The 19,968-nt window shown below is 36.7% G+C and overlaps 2 protein-coding genes across 2 annotated transcripts in view; both read left to right on the top strand.

The window, feature by feature from the left end:
* CENPK (centromere protein K) overlaps positions 1–11,379 on the top strand; it is a 55,921-nt gene extending 44,542 nt beyond the window's left edge. Inside the window, exon 11 of the mRNA XM_027520433.1 lies at positions 11,301–11,379. Within this exon, the coding sequence (XP_027376234.1) occupies positions 11,301–11,305 (5 nt within the window). The 3' untranslated portion in view covers positions 11,306–11,379. The remainder of the gene's footprint in view (positions 1–11,300) is intronic.
* Positions 11,380–11,553: 174 nt separating this feature from the next.
* ADAMTS6 (ADAM metallopeptidase with thrombospondin type 1 motif 6) overlaps positions 11,554–19,968 on the top strand; it is a 278,064-nt gene continuing 269,649 nt past the window's right edge. Inside the window, exons 1-2 of the mRNA XM_027520428.1 lie at positions 11,554–11,673; positions 14,468–14,832. Of these exons, the coding sequence (XP_027376229.1) occupies positions 11,577–11,673; positions 14,468–14,832 (462 nt within the window). The 5' untranslated portion in view covers positions 11,554–11,576. The remainder of the gene's footprint in view (positions 11,674–14,467; positions 14,833–19,968) is intronic.

Raw genomic sequence — 19,968 nt, forward strand, 5'->3', positions numbered from 1 at the left:
TTCCTGAAAGTGTCCATTCATTTACATTTAATTATATTTTAAAAACTTATAGCAAAGATATTTTTAGGTAGGGAAATTGCTATCAATTCCACTTTGCCCATAATCTTTATTTCTTTTTAAAAATTTTTAATTAAAAAAATTTTTTAAATTAATTATTTACTATTATTTTTTAAAGCCAAGGTGTCTCCCACTGAGAAATGAGTGTGTTGTATACACTCTTTTTATATTCCTTTCCACTATGGTTTATCACAGAATATTGAATATAGTTCCCTGTTCTATGTAGTATGACCTTGTTGTTTATCCATTCTACATATAATAGTTTGCATTTGCCAAATTCCAAACTCCCATTCCATCTCTCCCCTACCCCGATTCCTCCGTCATTTTAAAATGAAACAGTGAAAAGAGAAAGAAAGCTGGAGTGAAAACTTAGGGTCCAAGAGGAGAGGATTGTTCATTATAAGAATCTTAAAGAATTTCTGTTGCAACTTAAATTCATTCAGGGTTTGATTTAAATTTGTTACATATAATTCAACTAAAAAATAATGTCTGGGTACTGCACTAAAACATTTCCATGCTAATGGAAGTGGTATGTGTAGTATTAGGAGGGCAAAATATTAATATAGTGTTTACATTTCAAGATAAGGAATGCATGTGCGCTTAGTCGAGTCCAGCTCTTTGGGACTTATGGGCTGTAGCCTCCCAGGCTTCTCTGTCCATGGGATTCTCTAGGCAAGAATACTAGAGTCTGTAGCTATTCTACTCTCCAGAGGATCTTCCTGACCCAGGGATTGAACCTGGGTCTCCTTGCATTGCAGGCAAATTCTTTACCAGCCTAGCCACCAGGGAAGCCTGATAAGAAATGAGGAGGAACCAATAGATTAAAAGAGTTACATGGTTACATGGGTAGCTTCTTTTTGTGAAAATACATTAGGATAACACTTTCATCAAGATATATTTATGTACTTTTCTTTATGAATATTCTACTTCATTAAAAAGTTCTTTAAAAAGGAGACATAAGAGATCAACCTAATGCAATGTATAGATTTGATTCCAATAAGTTTTTTAAGCCTTTATTTGCAATTGAGGAAATCTAGTACTTAATGAAATGAAGGGATTGTTGTTTTAAGTCAATAGTGTAGTAGTGGCTATTTTTTTAGTCCTTATATTTTAGAAATACAGTAAATATTTAATGAATGAAATGAGATGTTATCTGAGTTTGGCTTTAAGGTAATCCAGTGGGATAGAACCAGTAATAGGAAAAGTGGACATGATGTCATACTTGTTAAAACTGGATAATGGATACATTGGGATTCATTGTACTATTTTTCTGCTTTTGAATGTGTTTGAATTTTCTGTCATGCAGTGAAAACGGACACACACACACAGAGTTAAACTGAGAATTCATCATTTCTTATGCTGATTATTTTTTACCCTTATTCTTGCTATTTTTCTTAAGTCTTTTGGAGGATAGGATGGGAATCTCTTGGAAATTTTTCATTACTCTGTTTAGACGCAGGATGGCACTCTTTGAATAAGTAATTAGCCAAAGTCCACTTCTCATTGAATAAGCTCCTTTACAGTACTGCTGTTTCCTAAGGCAGTTTGTCTTAGGTGAGAGTAAAAACTTTTCAGTCAGCTTATAGACATGATTACTACTCATACCTTAACTTTAAATTTTCTCTGCTGGCTGTGTCTACTACCAGGTTTTGATAAATTAAGGATACGTTTCAACTACTATTTCAGAGGTGGTTTGATGCAAAGCCAGCTCTGTGCCCACTCTTATTTTTAGTATTTACAGTTATTGCTAAGAGATTAGCCAACTTGTATTCAGTTCAGTAACTCAGTCGTGTCCAACTCTTTGTGACCCCGTGGACTGCCAACTTGTATATTTTAATGTAAATATCTATCTATATCTATATATCTCCATATGAATCATCTTTATTTAAAACTGTCAGTTCCAACCTCAGGTCATGTTTCTACATTTTAATGGAATTGAGCCAGATAAAACTGATTAAGGTCAAGATGCAAACTATTGACTGTGGACAGATGCTTTCCCCTTTCAGTCCTCAAAGAAGAATAGAAATAACTGTATTCTTGGATGTTCTCAGTCTGATTCATGCCTTCTTTAGCCAACTATTCATGTATTCACCAGAAGTATTACACCTACTACCTCCGGTGTAGGAAGAAAAAAAAAAAATCAAATGAGCAATAGTGTTAACAGAAGCTTGAAACTTAAGAGCTGGTATTCAGAAACGCCCTCCTCCCTATCCCCTTCCCTCCGGTCCAATTCCCCTTTCTGGTTCTGGCCATCGGAAATTGACTTGGCATTAACAGCGAACTGGAATTTCGAGGCGTCAATTCCCAGCCTCCCCCCTCACCCCCCCCCGCCGTCCGTCCCACCCCCCCCCCCGCCCCCCCGCACTCCCCACCCCTCGGAAACTCTTAAACCTCTCTCTACCCTCCTCTCAACGGTAGAGACAGATAAATGATACAGCAGATTACACCGCTGAAAGGCAACATTTGTCCTGAGCTATTTTCACATTTTTTCCTGTTTCCGATTTGTGTGCCAGACTTTGTTTGCTTTCTTAGGACATGGAAAACATATTTGGGCATTGCACTCACAGTTTAATGCCAGTGGCTTTTCCCCAGCAAATGAAAGTGAAAGTGCTACGTTGTAGCCTTGTTTTATCCTTAAAGTGGGGACTGGCAGCTGGTGTGTATGGAGTTGGTGGGGGAGGGGTTGGATTGGGAAACTTGAAGAACCAGTTTTCAGGTTTTGTTTGTTTATCTTGAGATAACAGGAGGGTATCTGCCCCCTCCCCCGACTCTGGGGTCTGACTTGGGATTTATTTTCGTTGGGGCAGTCATTGAAGTTTCATTCAATATACTGTCTTAAAAATATATATATACTTGTAGCTTTCCCCGGTTGCACTTTAAAACACCATCCAGTCTCACCCTCATCTGGAAATAATGCAAGCTTCTCTCTCTTCCCCCGCTCTCTCTCCTCCCCCACTTTTTTTTTTTTTTTCTTTTAAAGCCCCACATAACCTGAAGTCAGTAATCAGATGGAAAATGTGCTGGTCTTAGTTTATTTTAGTCTACTTTCCCTTTTGTTGGCAATTTTGCTTGTTGAGGTATATTAAGGGGGAGAAAAAGCTCACACACAGGCATTTTGTGCACTTGTAGCTACGGAGTCTTGAAATCTGCCAAGATGTTTGATTGATGTTTACTATAGTTTCCTCAGAGACACTGTTTATGTGAAACTTTTAACATTGTTGTGTGGACTTTAAAAAAAATACACGAAGAAGGGTACCAGAGATCTTAACAGTGACATTAGTTCACCTAGCCATTCATCCTCCCTCCCCCTTGCCTTTTCCAAGAAACTACTAATCACAAACCAAGCTAGAATTTCTAAAAGAAGTTAGAGGAAGAGGAGGAAACGAGGCGGAGTGGGGAAGGGGATTGAGGTTAGAAGGGCCAGAATTTCTCATTCACAGGGTGGAAAAGTTGACATTGTCTAAACCCTTCTGAATGGCTGGTAGTTGGTTACCCCGATTGTACCTCTACCTCCCCTCCCCCTCCACGTGACGACCCAGGACACATGCGCACCCGACGCAGCCCGGCACATCTGCAGACTGACGTCAGTGTGCTCTGCCTCTGAGGAAAAGCTGCCAAAATTTTCTACTGCTGCAATTCAAGTTGGCTGGGGGCCGGTAGTGAGATCTAGGGCTACTTCAACAAAACTTTGCTGCCCTTCCTGCTCTTCTTGTCTTCTTTTCTCCTGATACCTTTTGATGCTCTTCACATGTTATTTGCATAGCAAAGGCACTAAGCTGTCCAGGAAGAGAGGGCACCACTTCCACCCCCAATAAGTCTTTTTTTTTTTCTTCCTTCCTTTCTTTTTTTTTTCTTTCCTTTTTTTTTTTTTTTTTTGGAGGGAGGGGGTGCGGGAGAGAAAGGGGGTTTGCAAAGGCAGCATCTCAGGATGATAGCCTGGATGTATTGAAGGCATCTTTTTTTCTGCCAAATCGGAAAGTCCGTTCTCTAAAGCCCGGGTTAGCCAGACTATAGGGTTTTATTCTGGCTGCAGAATAACTAACTCACTGCTGTGGCTTTGCAAAGGGGGGCAGAAAAAAAAGAGGAGAGGGAGTACGTGAGTCGTCCAGTGCAATCTCTATTGTTTGAAACTTACTTTTTATCAGAATTTGAAGATGAAAACGGTAAGGAAGAGTTCACAATATTCAATGAAACCGTTTTTTTTTTTTAAATTAAAACTTGTGCTTTGCTTGTCTTCCGAATAACGCGTAGAAAACTTTTTTTCTGTGTGTGTTTTTTTTTTTTTTTCTTTTTCTTCTTTTTTTTTTTTTTTAATGGCAATGAGTGAGCTTGACTGAACTCATTTTACAGATAGAAATCTTTTAACTCCAGACTAGTCGGGGGTTGGAGAATTCTGGGTCTTGCAAATATTTTATGATGCAAAAAGAAATATATGTTTATTATACAAATAGACATGTTTTGTGAAGTATGACTTGATTATGATTTTTGTGGTCTTTAATCACCAAATAGTAATTGGGAAAGCAATAATGATGTGATTTTAATCTGATTTTCAGTTCTTAAAAAAAGACCTGCATTTTACAGTTTCAAGTCAGTGTCTTTAGTCAGACAAGTGCATATTTTATGCCTGGGCTCAGAGGGCAGAATTAATGTGCTAGCTATAGTCCCGATGCTCTAGATATGTTAAGCTCTTAATAGGCTAATCAAAGAGATGGAAACGTGTGTTTTTGATTTACTTTTGGCCACTTGGGACATGGTAGGCTCATAACCCTCTGGAGCCTTGAATATCGGGATATGTCCGTGTATATGGTATATGGGATCAAAGTTCAGAGACTGGAGAGGAGACTGTGCTTCAGGGGTTATTGGAAAGCTGCCTTCAGATAATGTTTACTATAATTCCTGTCTTTGGTAATTTCTTTCCTTGTTGTAGTGGAAGCAAAGAGAGGGAGAGAGTGAGAAAGCGCACTCAGAGGGAACAAGAGAGTGAGTTTCTTACTCTTGTTTTTATTTGAGCTGCCGGTGCAACGCGTTTGGGCCAAATGCCAACTGTCTGGGTCACACGCGTTTTATCCAAATAGATTTAGCGCTGCTGTCTGGAAATGGGCTGCTGAATGTTAACTTTAGGATCAACTCAACCAGGGCAGCTCAGACTGTTACCCTCTGTCTGGGTGAAGAGGGGTGGGGGTGGGGGGGTTCGGGGGGGGGGGGGGGGGCGAGTGTGTGCAGAATGACGGAGGAAAGGGGAAACTGAACTATTGCTTGGAACTTTTAAAAACACACTGGAGTGTGATTTTCAACATACTCTTTTATGTTCAAATTTCTTGGACAATTTTTTTTTTCTTTCCTTTTTTAGGTTATGTTGATTAGACTGAAACTTAGATGTGTGAATGACAGCTCTCAAAATTCATGACAGGAAAATAAACTTAACATAAGACTGATGTAGTTGAAAGGAAATTGAGAAAATTAATTTTGGAGATAATTGTTTTCCTGTGTTTCACTGAAGTGGTAGCTGCAGTTCCAGTTTATATTAATTTAGTGTTTATATGTGATCATTGGTATTTTAGATTTTTGAAGAATAGCTATAGAGGCAAATAAGCTGATTTCAAACAAATCAACTTCATTCAGTTTCTTACAAATGGCAGCAAATGAAATCTGTGTTGTGGTATTAATATTTTTGTGATTTTCAAGGGCAAAACTCTCTAACCTCAAGACTTGAAATACTTTAATACTTTTCATGTCTGAGCCATTGCATGTAAGATTAATTCTTACTCTTGTCTATTCTTACTACTTCCTTTTCATTTCCTTAGCAACCATTAGTAGCTGCTGGTGCTTTGGGATGGTCCTCTATGCCAAATCTTATGCTGTGTGTGACTTTTCTGAGAGAATAAAGAGAGCTAACATATTAAGAGAGTTGATAGCACATTCTCTGGAACATTTCTGGGGCGAAGAGTAAAAGGTGGAAGAAGTGGATAGCTCTCTTGGTTCTACCAAAGGATTATCAACATTTTGAGCTAATGTCAAGAGAAAAAGGTGTTTCTGTTTTTCAGGAGAGAAGTTATAATACAGATAACGTATTTAACTTACCATCTGGAAAAACAGTTGGGCACTACGTGTAATTTGGGGCTTATTTTTATAAAATAATATTGTGTATTTTTGCTTTTGGCTCGTTTGCTTTTCTTGTTAGGTAAGTTTTAAGTCTCCTTAACTACACCTTTCCTTGGAAAGCAGTCTCACAGAATTTATAAATGACCTGTAAACTTTTGTATTTCAAGCCTTAGCGTATAATGGTGGTGGTTTTATTGCTAAGTTGTGTCTGACTCTTGCGACCCCATGGACTGCAGCCCTCCAGGCTCCTCTGTCCATGGGATTTCCCAGGCAAGAATACTGTAGTGAGTTGACATTTCCTTTGCCAGGGATCATCCCAACCCAGGGATCGAATCCGTGTCTCCTGCATTGCAGGTGCATTCTTTACTAATTGAGTCACCAGGGTAGCTAAATATTTGTTGAATGAATAATTGGAAAATGAAATGAGAAGTTAATTTTCACATATAAAAATTTAAGTACCTGAAGGAAGTGTAGTATTATTGCTTCCTCAGTGAAGACAAAATCAGCTTTAAAAAAATAATCAGAATTAAGATGAATGAAAGAAGTCATGAAGGATGTTATACGTGTTCTTTAGCTCCATAATGATAGTTCTCGAGAGAAATTATTACCTTGGCTACTCCTAGATCATTTGAATCGGAAGTACAGATGATAGAGGAAGAAAACAAGTAAGTACCCTTCAACCAGGGTGGACTACTGAGGAAATCAGTAAAGTTTAAGTGTTTTAAAATTATTTCTACTTAGTGTCACTTTGATCAATGGAAGCAGGTAAATGATCCCTTAACTCTACTGATTGGTGCATTTTTCTTAGGGGAAAAAGTCTATGTAAAATCAATGTAAAATGGAAGTTTTGATTCTGTTTTCAAATTTAAAGTAGTTTAAGTCCAGTTATCATGACCTAAATTCTTTACTGTTCACTCTAGTAGATAACATGACCTAGTTGATTCCATCATCATATCCAACTGTTCCACATTCTTAATGGATGGAGGAACATGAAACTCCTTGAAGGCAGGCCTTTGAAAAATGAGGAGTCAGATATTGAGGAGAAGGGGACTAACATTTATTTAACTATTAAAGTGAAGCATGTTGGCACTTTACATCATGTATAATCTAATCTCTCAGCAAGTCTTTGTAAGGTAGATATCATAATCATGTTTTTATAGATGAGGAAACATCTATTATAGTTAAGTAACTCGCAGTCAAAACAGGATTCAAAACCTTTTGTATATTCCACAGCATAATGCTTCTGCTTTCCAATGTAAGGACATTATGCTTTTTGGATAATTATGTACTATTTTAATATTAATCTGAATTCTGGAAACTATATCTGGAAAAATTAGTACCTATACATATTTGCTTATGATGTCCAGATTAAATTCTCCAGTAGGTGTCAGAAAGTAAGTTCAGCTGTTCATTTTTATTGTTTGGTGACTAAGAGTGGTTAGATATATTAGTTGTTGTTGACTTTAATTGAACTTAAGCCCACTCATTTACTTATTATTAAATTTCTTCACTGGCACTGGAAGCTTGAAAAATGTGAGGAGGGGAGGAAGGAATGAGAATGGAGAAAGAGAGTGAAATTTATTGAGTGCCTATGTGCCAGATACTGTAGCCAGTGGTAGAACCAGGACTATCGCACTGGTTTGTTTATCTTAAAAACTTCTGCTCTTTCTATTATGCACCAATGTTCTTTTTTTAATACAAGTTCTTAAATCAAATGTTAGTGTACTTTTGGGCAGGTAGTTCATACTACTTTTTCTCTGGATATTATATTTGCTTACTTAACTTGGGCACTTATAAGATAGTGGTAGTAATGGTAAAAGTAGAGGTTAAAAAACTGTGAAGAGCAGGAAATTTCTCAAGGGGAAAAAACAGTTGTTTCCTAAACATGGCTCATTATAAGTTTGTCAGTTTTAGAGCCTAGGAAAATAGGAAAAAAAGGATAAATATGATTCACTACAAATCTATCATCACTTACTAGAAATTAACTCAAATATGTTTATTATATGTTCCTCTTTAAAGGAAGATTAAAGTATATGAGGGACATACTTAATGTCAGATATTTTAATGCCCAGCACTCAAGTAATCTGAAGAAAGAACAATGAAGAGTAAATGTTCATGAAGCAACAGTTAAGCAGTTGGAGACAGTACATAAATAGGCTGGGAATCAAGATAACTGCATTAGTTTCTTTACTGTTGGAGCTTGTACAACATAGGTTTGAGCTGCAAGTCCACATATACATGAAATTTTTTTTTTTTCAGTAATAATACTATAGCACTACACTATCCTTGATTAGTTGAGTCTATTAGGAGAAGCCACATACGTAGAGGGCCGCCTGTGGTTTATAATTTACATTTTTGCAGAAACTGGATACTGCCCACTCACACATAATTCAAGGGTCAGTTGTGCTGTTATTGAATGATAGTGTGATTTAATCTCTTTATAGATTTTTGCCTGAGAAATAATATATAGTGCCTGTTGTTTTGCCTAAATGACTATAGAAGAAATTTTGAGATAAAACAGTTATTGTGTATCAAGTTGCTTAAAATTTCACATTAATTAACATCACTTATGAATATTTAGCTTGATACTGGTCATATGCAATTACTATTGAATATTTAAGTTAGAGTAATTGAAAATGGAAATGTGATATAATAGAAAGAATTTAGACTTTAAAGCCAGATAATCTTATATATGACTCTCTACCCTGCTGTTTTCAAGTTATGTGGCCACTATGAGCTTCAACTTCTTTATCTGTAAATTAGCAGCTCTATTAGTTATCAGTTGGTGCAAAAATTATCACCATAAACTTAGCAGCTTACAGAATACACATTTATTAACAGTATCTGTGAGTCAGGAGCCTGGGCATGGCTTACTCTGTCTTGTGCTTCAGAGTCTCTCAAGAGGCTGTAGTTAAAAGTGTATGAAACGAGATGCCAGTCCAGGTTCAATGCACGATACTGGATGCTTGGGGCTAGTGCACTGGGATGACCCAGAGGGATGGTATGGGGAGGGAGGAGGGAGGAGGGTTCAGGATGGGGAGCACATGTATACCTGTGATGGATTCATTTTGATATTTGGCAAAACTAATACAATTATGTAAAGTTAAAAAAAAAAAAGTGTTGGTAAGGACTAAGGGAACCACAGAGCACTTGAGTGGGGAGGGATATGCTTATAAGCTCACATATTCAAGGTTTAGTTCCTTGCAAGCTATAGCATCGGGGGCTGCATTTCCTAACTAGTGGTTATCTGAAGGCTGCTCTCAGTTCCTTGCCATGTGAGCCTATCCATATGGCAGCTTGTTTCGTCAAAGTCCAGTAAGGGAGTCTACCGTTAACATGGAAGTCAGAATCTTTTGTAATCTAATCATGGAAGTGACATCCTCTCACCCTTGAGGTATTATATTAGTTAGGATCAAATTACTCCAAGGAAGGAGGTTACAGAATGGCAGGGGTATTAGGATTCAGGATCACTGGGGCCATTCCTCACACAGGGGCAATAATACCTGCTTTATAAGATTGTAATGAATATTAAAAGGAGTAACATAATTTAAAGTTCTCTTTGTTTTAGACCTGACCTTAAACTACCTTTCTAGATATTACCTGTCTTCTGCATAGGAACAAAACTTAATATCATTACTAATAGTATTTTCCATTTTTTCTTGCCATCTATACTTTGTGGAATCTGTTTCTTTAATTTGTAATGATTGCCCCCAGAAACTTGACTTGTCAAATTCTGTTCATCTTCCAGGGTGTATCTCAAATGTTATTTTTTTTCATAACCTTTTCTTCACCTATCTTTCTTTGACTCAGAAGTCATCCCCTTCATCTGATCTCTTATAAATGCCTTTGTAAGCTTATTATGGCATATGTCAGTCTGTATTGAATTTTTTCTTTTTCCTTAGATTATGATCGCCTAAAGGGCAAAGACTGTGTCTTAATCTTTTCTTATCTCCATGTGGTTATAGCATCATTTTTAAAACACATAAGACAACAGTTGTTGATTGGTTAAATTAGTTTTCAAGATTTATCAATTTAATAATTTGTAGACACAGACTTAAGAAACTTGAAATGATTGTGGGTTTTTTATACATTGTAATAACCAATATTTCTAGCACTATAGGGAATGAAGTATTCCAAATAAGTTAATTTTACAGTTAAGCTTTTGAATATCAGATATTTAGCTGTAACACCGTCATATACACAACATGAACTATTAAGCTATATAAGGACCATTTCTCTCTACCTTCAATGTATTACTTTGGGTTTCTAAAGCTACTTTTTGGTTTTTCCTCTTTTTTTGGTTAACTTTTGTTGCTTTTACTGAGCTACTTTTTAGTCCTTTTTTTGTTTCCTTATTTTAAAGTGCTGTGTGCTGGAAAATCAGGTAGCCAAATAGGCCAGTGTTCTGTATAAAATGTGAAATCATGGCCTCTGAGTGAAATTGTAAGTCAGAAGAAAAGTACATGAGATAGGACATGAAATCTGTTGTGTTACCTGAACTGAATTTTTAAAAATTCTTTTCAGAAAATGAATTACTTTTCTTTATAGTTATATTCTAGATAAATTGTCTCATATGTGTTGCTTTATGAGTCAAAAGATTTCCAGATAAATCAAGGGTTACAGTAAATGTGGTTCAGCTTTTCAGAAGTTTAATCTATGCTACTGTCTGAGTTTTCACAAATAGCTGCTTAATACCACTGTGTATTTATAGATCTACTCTCTAAGAAAAAAATGACAGGTAACAAATCAAACTCTAGATAGAGGTGTACTAAATGTTAGAGAATACAGTCACATATGTTTATCACTTTCATAAAATGAACTTTGTGAAGTCAGCCTGGTTTTTATCAAAAGATTAGTCACTATACCCATACATTGTTATTTTCAAAGTTTTAAGAAGAGAATTTTTATGATCCTCTTTAGGTTCCTTCTTTGATTATCAGGTAGCTTTGGTATTATCCTTCTAAACATTTAGGTTTCCAATTCGGTACTTAGTCTTGTGAATGTTTATTTACACTATGAAGGACAACAATGGTCTGATTTAATTATGTAATTTTGTAGTATATGTCCTTTGGCAAGCATTCTGCAATATAGATCTGTCCATTCAGAATGTTTTTCAATTAACTTAATTTTTTTTTTTCTAGGTTAAAAAATGGCCATACTTTAGTGACTGTTCAGCCTAATGCTCTGCTTATGAAAATTTCCATCATTATTTTTTTCATTTTGGATTGAGAAAATGAATCCAAATATAGAAGAAAGTACCAGATGTTGGGGGAAAATACCTGCTAAATAGTGGAACGTCTAATAACTAATCTGCAAGAAGTTGTAAAGAAATAAAATTGTTATGCTTCGATTTTGGTATGGTATTGACTCTCTAGAACATAGGTAGCCCTCTAAAAAATCATCCAGTTTTCTAAATTATGGAAATTTTGTGGAAGACGTTTACCTGGATTTTGAGCCTCATCATGGCTTCATCGGAATTTCATAGTGACTACAGGCTTTCATACAGTTCTCAAGGTAGGATTCCTGCTTTTGAAACTGACAAAAAAATATTGCTATTAATCTTACAAGGAAAGATTCTGAATATTTAGTTGAACGAACATTTTCTTTCAGATGTGTAATGGTAGGAGCAGAGACCTACTGTGTCAATTCAGTGCTAGTTCATAAATGTTAATGACTATAATAGACTTTTAACTTGTCCTACTAGTATTTAACATCTAGTGCATTTTAGAGTTGACTGGTCTTCCTCAGAAGACCCTAGCCTCTTCTTCTGATTCTTAACTTTACTAATACACTCACTGTCAGGGTTTACAATAAAGATCATGTTCAAAAGGAATCCAAAGGTTATTGCTATAGAAGAATAAGAAACCAGACAAATTCTGACGTAAGATCCTTGTGGACCCTTAATATAAAAATGTGTTTCCAAACTTAAGAATTCTGATCTAAGGACTAGAAGCTAGATAAAAGAATTAGAAGTTCAACTTGTCAAGTTCTAATCCATGTGTGAAACTTGCTGAGTCATGTCCAACTCTTTGCGACCCCATGAACTATACAGTCCAGGGAATTCTCTAGGCCAGGATACTGGAGTGGGTAGCCTTTCCCTTCTCCAGGGGATCTTCCCAACCCAGGGATCAAAGCCAGGTCTCCCGCATTGCAGGTGGATTCTTTACCAACTGAACCACAGATCAGATCAGTCGCTCAGTCATGTCCGACTCTTTGCGACCCCCTGAATCGCAGCATACCAGGCCACCCTGTCCATCACCAACTCCCGGAGTTCACTCAGACTCACGTCCATCGAGTCAGTGATGCCATCCAGCCATCTCATCCTCTGTCGTCCCCTTCTCCTCCTGCCCCCAATCCCTCCCAGCCTCAGTCTTTTCCAATGAGTCAACTCTTTGCATGAGGTGGCCAAAGTACTGGAGTTTCAGCTTTAGCATCATTCCTTCCAAAGAAATCCCAGGGCTGATCTTCAGAATGGACTGGTTGGATCTCCTTGCAGTCCAAGGGACTCTCAAGAGTCTTCTCCAACACCATAGTTCAAAAGCATCAGTTCTTCGGTGCTCAGCTCTCTTCACAGTCCAACTCTCACATCCATATATGACCACAGGAAAAACCATAGCCTTGACTAGACGAACCTTTGTTGGCAAAGTAATGTCTCAGCTTTTCAATATGCTATCTAGGTTGGTCCACAAGGGGAGCCCATAATTTTAGTCCATAAAATTGAACTTTTTGTCATAGAAAAGATGTTACCAGAGGTCCTAGGAATGAAGATCATTTTGTTTTCCACAGACCAGTCCAATTCTTAAAGAGTTATTGGAAGCATACCTTTTTGAATTCTGCTCCCATGAATGTATAGTAGCAGATCTTTTTTTTTTTCTGTCCTGATAAGCCAGATTTTCAGGACCATTATGGATTGATGTATATATCTAAGAAGTCCATATGTACAAAATGTGCCTCTCAAATCAACAAAGCCATAGCATTTAATATAAACTGTTATTTATAATTGAAATAAGTATTATTTTTAAATTTTTTTCCATTTGGTCATGGTTTCATGGGAGTTTATATTTGTGGGTGAACTTCATATTTAGACAGTGAAGCAGTGTGCAGACATTTGGTTCTGCCTTAGTGATAAACTTAGCTAAAGGACGATATGGTTAAGAAGGTAAATTGGTAATATTTAGTGCATCTAAGTGAGGAAAATGTATTTAATAGTCTTCTGAATTTTTTATCGATCTGATAATTTTTAAACAACTGTACTGTAATAAACATACCATATAATCACCCATTTAAAGTGTACAATTCATTGGTTTATAGTTACTCAGTTGTACAACCATCATAACAATCAAATTTAGAACATTTTATCAACCCCAAAAGAAACTGAACTCATTAATGGTCACTCCCCACTTCCCTCCAAACCACCTTATCCCCAGTCCTAGGCAACCTCTGGTCTATTTTTTGTCCATAGAGGTTTGCCTATTCTGTGTGACTGGTTCTTTTCACTTAGCCTATTGTTTTTATAGTATTAGATAATGAACTTTGATTATGAAGGCTGTTATGAAGATTCATTCATGTCATAACATGTTTCAGTATTCCTTTTTATTGTACAATAATTTGTTGCATAAATACATCACATATTATTCATCATTCATTCATTTATCAATTGATAGACATTTGGGTTATTTACCCCTTTTAGTTATTATGAATAATGCTGCTATGAACATTTTTGTGCAAGTTTTTGTGTGGATGTATGTTTTCATTTCTCTTGTAAAAATACCTGAGAGTGAAATTGCTGGGTCAGATGCTAGTTCTATGTTTAACTTTTTGAGGAACTGCTAGGCTGTTTTCCAAAGTGGTTGCTGTATTTTACCTTGTGACTGATAATTAAAAAAAAAAAAAAAAGTTCAACAAGGCTGTAGAGATTCTGTGTAAACTCTTTTGGGTAACTTTCACAACATTTTATCTGAATGAAATTCTGTTGTTTTAAATATGTGTACTTTTACCAATATTCTTATGTACTATAGAATTTAGCTCTTAGAATTCATGTTTTCAGAATTAAATTTAAAAAAAAAGCCTTTCAAAAAACTTTAAAATACTTTTTAAAGGAATGGAATATTTGGAATTTAATTCATCTTGAGATTTTAAACTTTTGCTCTTTCATTTTTGCTTAATATAACATGTTTTCCCTAACTTCATATAAAATAATGCATAGTTTTAAGGAATATAGTTGCTTATACTGCTACTTCTTTGATCTGTTAAATTTTCTTTTCTTCCATGTGTTTTTTCTGGATTTTCTGCCTTGTGATTACAAAAGAGGAATTCCTGACTTATCTAGAACACTACCAGCTAACTATTCCAATAAGAGTTGATCAAAATGGAGCTTTTCTCAGCTTTACTGTGAAAAATGATAAACACTCCAGGAGAAGACGGAGTATGGACCCTATTGATCCACAACAGGCAGTATCTAAGTTATTTTTTAAACTTTCAGCCTATGGCAAGCACTTTCACCTAAACTTGACTCTCAACACAGATTTTGTGTCCAAACATTTTACAGTAGAATATTGGGGAAAAGATGGACCCCAGTGGAAGCATGATTTTTTAGACAACTGTCATTACACAGGATACTTGCAAGATCAACGTAGTACAACTAAAGTGGCTTTAAGCAATTGTGTTGGGTTGGTAAGTAGCTGTTATAATTTTAAATTTCTGATGGGGAAATAAATTCACAATATAAATGTCTTTTCTCAGGTTAATAATATACACACATATATTTATATGGTTTATCTAGGAAAGGAAACATTCTAAAATTTTTGTTATTTCTATTGCCTTTGCTTTTGATAATCTTTTTCATGTTTGCATTGAACTTTCAAAGTAGGAACAATTTTTTAAACCCCATATTATTAGTAGAGGAGTGGATGAAACCTCTCATTTCCTTTTAGAGTTAAATTTTTCTGATCAAATACTATATGCTTAATGCATAGACAAAACTCAGTCTTTGATGAGGAACTTAAGGGTATTGTGTGTATGTATGTGTTTGTATTACGCAGGAAACCATGACACTGATTACCTCTTTAAGTTTCTTTCATGTCTTTCTCTGGTAATCAACATAACTTAAAATTACTCATGACCTACTTAGGTTTATAAGTCCTTGAAGCAAAATCTTATATATCAATCAATGTCTCTTTAGAAAATATTTTTTCCTACATTTATCTGATAATTGATGATAAATCTTATTTTACCCTGAAACTGGATTTCAAGAGTATAGGTTCTATGCTGGGCATTTGAGTCCATTCTAGTCTAATGGTAAATACACAGTTCAAGGCTGCACATAGTAATGGTTGTAGAACGAAGCACATTCTTCCATTTCTACTTCCTGTATTTCACACTTCATCTACTGCTTTTCATGCCAGTGTAGATGTTCTGTTAAAGCTTTATTGGTTTAAAAGAGTATAGACATTTTGATGCTCAACTCACATTTTCAGAAACTGTTTTTCTTCCTTACTCTATCACATCCATATCCTCAATCTTATTTCAGTATAAAAAAGTATATGGAGTTGAGTTTAGATAGGTTCTAAATTTCAAAGAAGTATTAAGAACCACATAGTTGAGAAAAATTTTTGCTATGGGTATATATAAGAATTTGCTCAAATGTCAATTTTCTGTAATGTTAATAAGTCAAAATGATTACTAAGATTTTGATATTTGGATTATTTCCTATGCTGCTGCTGCTAAGTCACTTCAGTCGTGCCTGACTCCGTACGACTCCATAGACGGCAGCCCACCAGGCTCCCCCGTCCCTGGGATTCTTCAGGCAAGAACACTGGAGTGGGTTGCCCTTTCCTTCTCCAATGCATGAAAGTGAAAAGTGAAAGTGAAGTCGCTCAGTCGTGTCTGACTCTTCACGACCCCATGGACTGCAGCCTTCCAGGCTCCTCCGTCCATGGGATTTTCCAGGCAAGAGTACTGGAGTGGGGTGCCACTGCCTTATAATATAGACATATTGAATACATTCATCACTAGTTTCTTTGTCTCTAAGCAGTTTTAAACTTTATATACAAAAGAGAGTTCTCTTTTTGAATAAATTATCCAAACTAATTATTTTTAAACTTATGACATTTGCTGTTAAGTATGATAGAAAATACTGTTCCTAGTCATTAACCAAGCTCTTTAAATTTGGCATTAATTATGCCATTGATAATTTTAACACGGTGGTCAAATGAACAGATCTGAGATTTAGAAAAAAAGCTAATTCCATTGTGAAGCTGAAGGAAGAGGAGTGATTGGAGATATGAAGATGAGTTAGATCTTATAGGAGATAATGAAAGTCTATACCAAGACCATGGCACTGGGAATGGAGCAGATAGAATAAATTTGAACCTCATTTTGGTGAGAAAACTTATAGGATTTGTGTCTTATTGGTTTTTCTTCCCTAGCATACATTAAGTAGTGGATATTTAATAATATTTTAAAAAATTGAAATATCATTGAACTGGCTGTGAAATGGAGGAGAGAAAGTAATTGAAGATGATTGAGATTTCACATTTGGACGAGGCTGTATATGAATTTTACTAATAGAGAAAAGTCATGGTAGTGGAATTTTAAAGGAAATGGATTTTAAAGGAAGATGAAGATAGTGATTTTGATATAGTAAATGTGAAGAATCTGAAGGAATAAAGGTTAAAGATTCTAGTTGGCTTTTGGAAAATATAGCTTTGAAATTTAGAAAAGAATTTTATTCTGGAAACAAATAATTTGAGAATTGCTGATATAAGTGATTACTGATGGAATGGTGAAAGATGTTGTTAAGGCAAAGGTGAGAAGAAGGTTATAAATGGAATCTGTACTTAAGGGAGTAGCAGAGTGTCACTCATCTGTTTTTCATCCTCATTGAAACTTTCTGTGTCTCTTGTTCTCTTTTTTCCTATTCATTAGCACCTGTTTTGGGCTTCCCTTGTGGCTCAGCTGGTAAAGAATCCACCTGCAGTGCGGGAGACCTGGGTTTGACCCCTAGGTTCCGAAGATCCTCTGGAGAAGGGAAAGGATACCCACTCCAGTATTCTGCCCTGGAGAATTCCATGGACTGTAGGGGTCATAAAGAGTTGGACCTGACTGAGCGACTTTCACTTTCACTTTCAGCACCTGTTTTGCTTCCTGTTGAAACTGTGTGGTGTTGATTCACTTTGATTTCTTGATTTAGGGTTGGTCTACCAGGTTTATAACTGAAGTTTCCATTTCGCTTTGACAACTAATAAGGAATTTGTGAGCAGATCCTATGTAAATATCCTTCCTCATCACACTTTTATTTGCCAGTTTTAGTAATCCTCACATTTATTCTTATTTTATGTCATGTTATTTTTTAAAATGTGTCCAACTCTGTGACCCCGTAGACTGTAGCCTGCCAGGCTTCCTCTGTCCATGGAATTCTCCAGGCAAAAATCCTGAAGTGGGTAGCCATTATCTTCTCCAGGGGATCTTCCCAACCCAGAGACTGAACCTGAGTCTCCTTCATTGCAGGTGGATTCTTTACCATCTGACCCAGCAGGGAAGCCCTATATCACATTACATTTTTAATCAAATGGAATATATAAATAAGTTTTTCTAAAATCCCATTTTTCTAAGGTCCTTTTTAACCAATTTTGTTTTTAATTGTTCTATATAAAAATAGTTTTCAATGTAGAGATCATTGGTGCTTTCTAATCATATTTCCTTACCCATAATTTCAATTTTACACTGCTTATACCACTCATCCATTTCCTTAGCCTTTGTATCTATTGCTTGGAATATATTCCATTCTTCTTTGGAGGCATTTTTCTTGGAGTATATGGGTTAATCAATTTCTTGAGCTAGTAATAGCTCAAGATCTTGGGGTTTCTTTTTTCCTAGGTTAGTTCCACATTTTCTTTTTGTTTACAGAATTTGCATACTTGTTTTGTTGGAGAACATTGTTAAGTAATTACCTCAGAAAAGGTGCCTGAGAAGTAAAATTTCTGTCTTTGCATGTTTCAAAGTGACTTTATGTTGCCCTCTTGTTTGGTTAATAATTTAGCTAGATATAGAAGTCTAGGTTCAAAAATAATTTTCCTTTAGGACCATGGATGTTGGAATTGGGAAAAGGAAATATGGGGTATCAAAATTATCTCTATGGTTTTATATCTTAGGAAAAGATTTAAAGGTCTAAGCTGATTTATTTTTCAGTTCAGTTCAGTTACTCAGTCGTGTCCGACTCTTTTCGACCCCATGAATCGCAGCACGCCAGGCCTCCCTGTCCATCACCAACTCCCGGAGTTCACCCAGACTCACGTCCATCGAGTCAGTGATGCCATCCAGCCATCTCATCCTCTGTCGTCCTCTTCTCCTCCTGCCCCCAATCCCTCCCAGCATCAGAGTCTTTTCCAATGAGTCAGCTCTTCGCATGAAGTGGCCAAAGTACTGGAGTTTCAGCCTCAGCATCAGTCCTTCCAAAGAACATCCAGGATCTCCTTTAGGATGGAATGGTTGGATCTCCTTGCAGTCCAAGGAACTCTCAAGAGTCTTCTCCAGCACCACAGTTCAAAAGCATCAATTCTTCGGCACTCAGCTTTCTTCACAGTCCAACTCTCACACCCATACATGACCACTGGAAAAACCATAGCTTTGACTAGACAGACCTTTGTTGGCAAAGTAATATCTCTACTTTTTAATATGCTGTCTAGGTTGGTCATAACTTTCCTTCCAAGGAGTAAGCATCTTTTAATTTCATGGCTGCAATCACCATCTGCAGTGATTTTGGAGCCCCCAAAAATAAAGTCTGACACTGTTTCCACTGTTTCTCCATCTATTTCCCATGAAGTGATGGGACCAGATGGCATGATCTTAGCTTTCTGAATGTTGAGCTTTAAACCAACTTTTTCACTCTCCTCTTGCACTTTCATCAAGAGGCTTTTTAGTTCCTCTTCACTTTCTCCCACAAGGGTGGTTTCATCTGCATATCTGAGGTTATTGATATTTCTCCTGGCAATCTTGATTCTAGCTTGTGCTTCCTCCAGCCCAGCATTTCTCATGATGTACTCTGCATATAAGTTAAATAGGCAGGGTGACAATATACAGTCTTGACGTACTCCTTTTCCTATTTAGAACCAGTCTGTTGTTCCATGTCCTGTTCTAACTGTTGCTTCCTGACCTGCATACAGATTTCTCAAGAGGCAGGTCAGGTGGTCTGGTATTCCCATCTCTTTCAGAATTTCCCACAGTTTATTGTGATCCACACAGTCAAAGGCTTTGGCATAGTCACTAAAGCAGAAATAGATGTTTTTCTGGAACTCTCTTGCTTTTTTGATGATCCAGCAGATGTTGGCAATTTGATCTCTGGTTCCTCTGCCTTTTCTAAATCCAGATTGAACATCAGGAAGTTCACGGTTCACGTATTGCTGAAGCCTGGCTTGGAGAATTTTTGAGCATTACTTTGCTTGTGTGTGAGATGAGTGCAATTGTGCAGTAGTTTGAGCATTCTTTGGCATTGCCTTTCTTTGGGATTGGAATGAAAACTGACCTTTTCCATCCTGTGGCCACTGCTGAGTTTTCCAAAATTGCTGGCATACTGAGTGCAGCACTTTCACAGCATCATCTTTCAGGATTTGAAATAGCTCAACGGGAATTCCATTACCTCCACTAACTTTGTTTGTAGTGATGCTTTCTAAGGCCCACTTGACTTCACATTCCAGGATGTCTGGCTCTAGGTGAGTGATCACACCATCGTGATTATCTTGGTTGTGCAGCTCTTTTTTGTACAGTTCTTCTGTGTATTCTTGCCACCTCTTCTTAATATCTTCTGCTTCT

The sequence above is a fragment of the Bos indicus x Bos taurus genome, chromosome 20 (genome assembly GCF_003369695.1).
Source record: "Bos indicus x Bos taurus breed Angus x Brahman F1 hybrid chromosome 20, Bos_hybrid_MaternalHap_v2.0, whole genome shotgun sequence".
Classification (NCBI taxonomy): domain Eukaryota; kingdom Metazoa; phylum Chordata; class Mammalia; order Artiodactyla; family Bovidae; genus Bos; species Bos indicus x Bos taurus.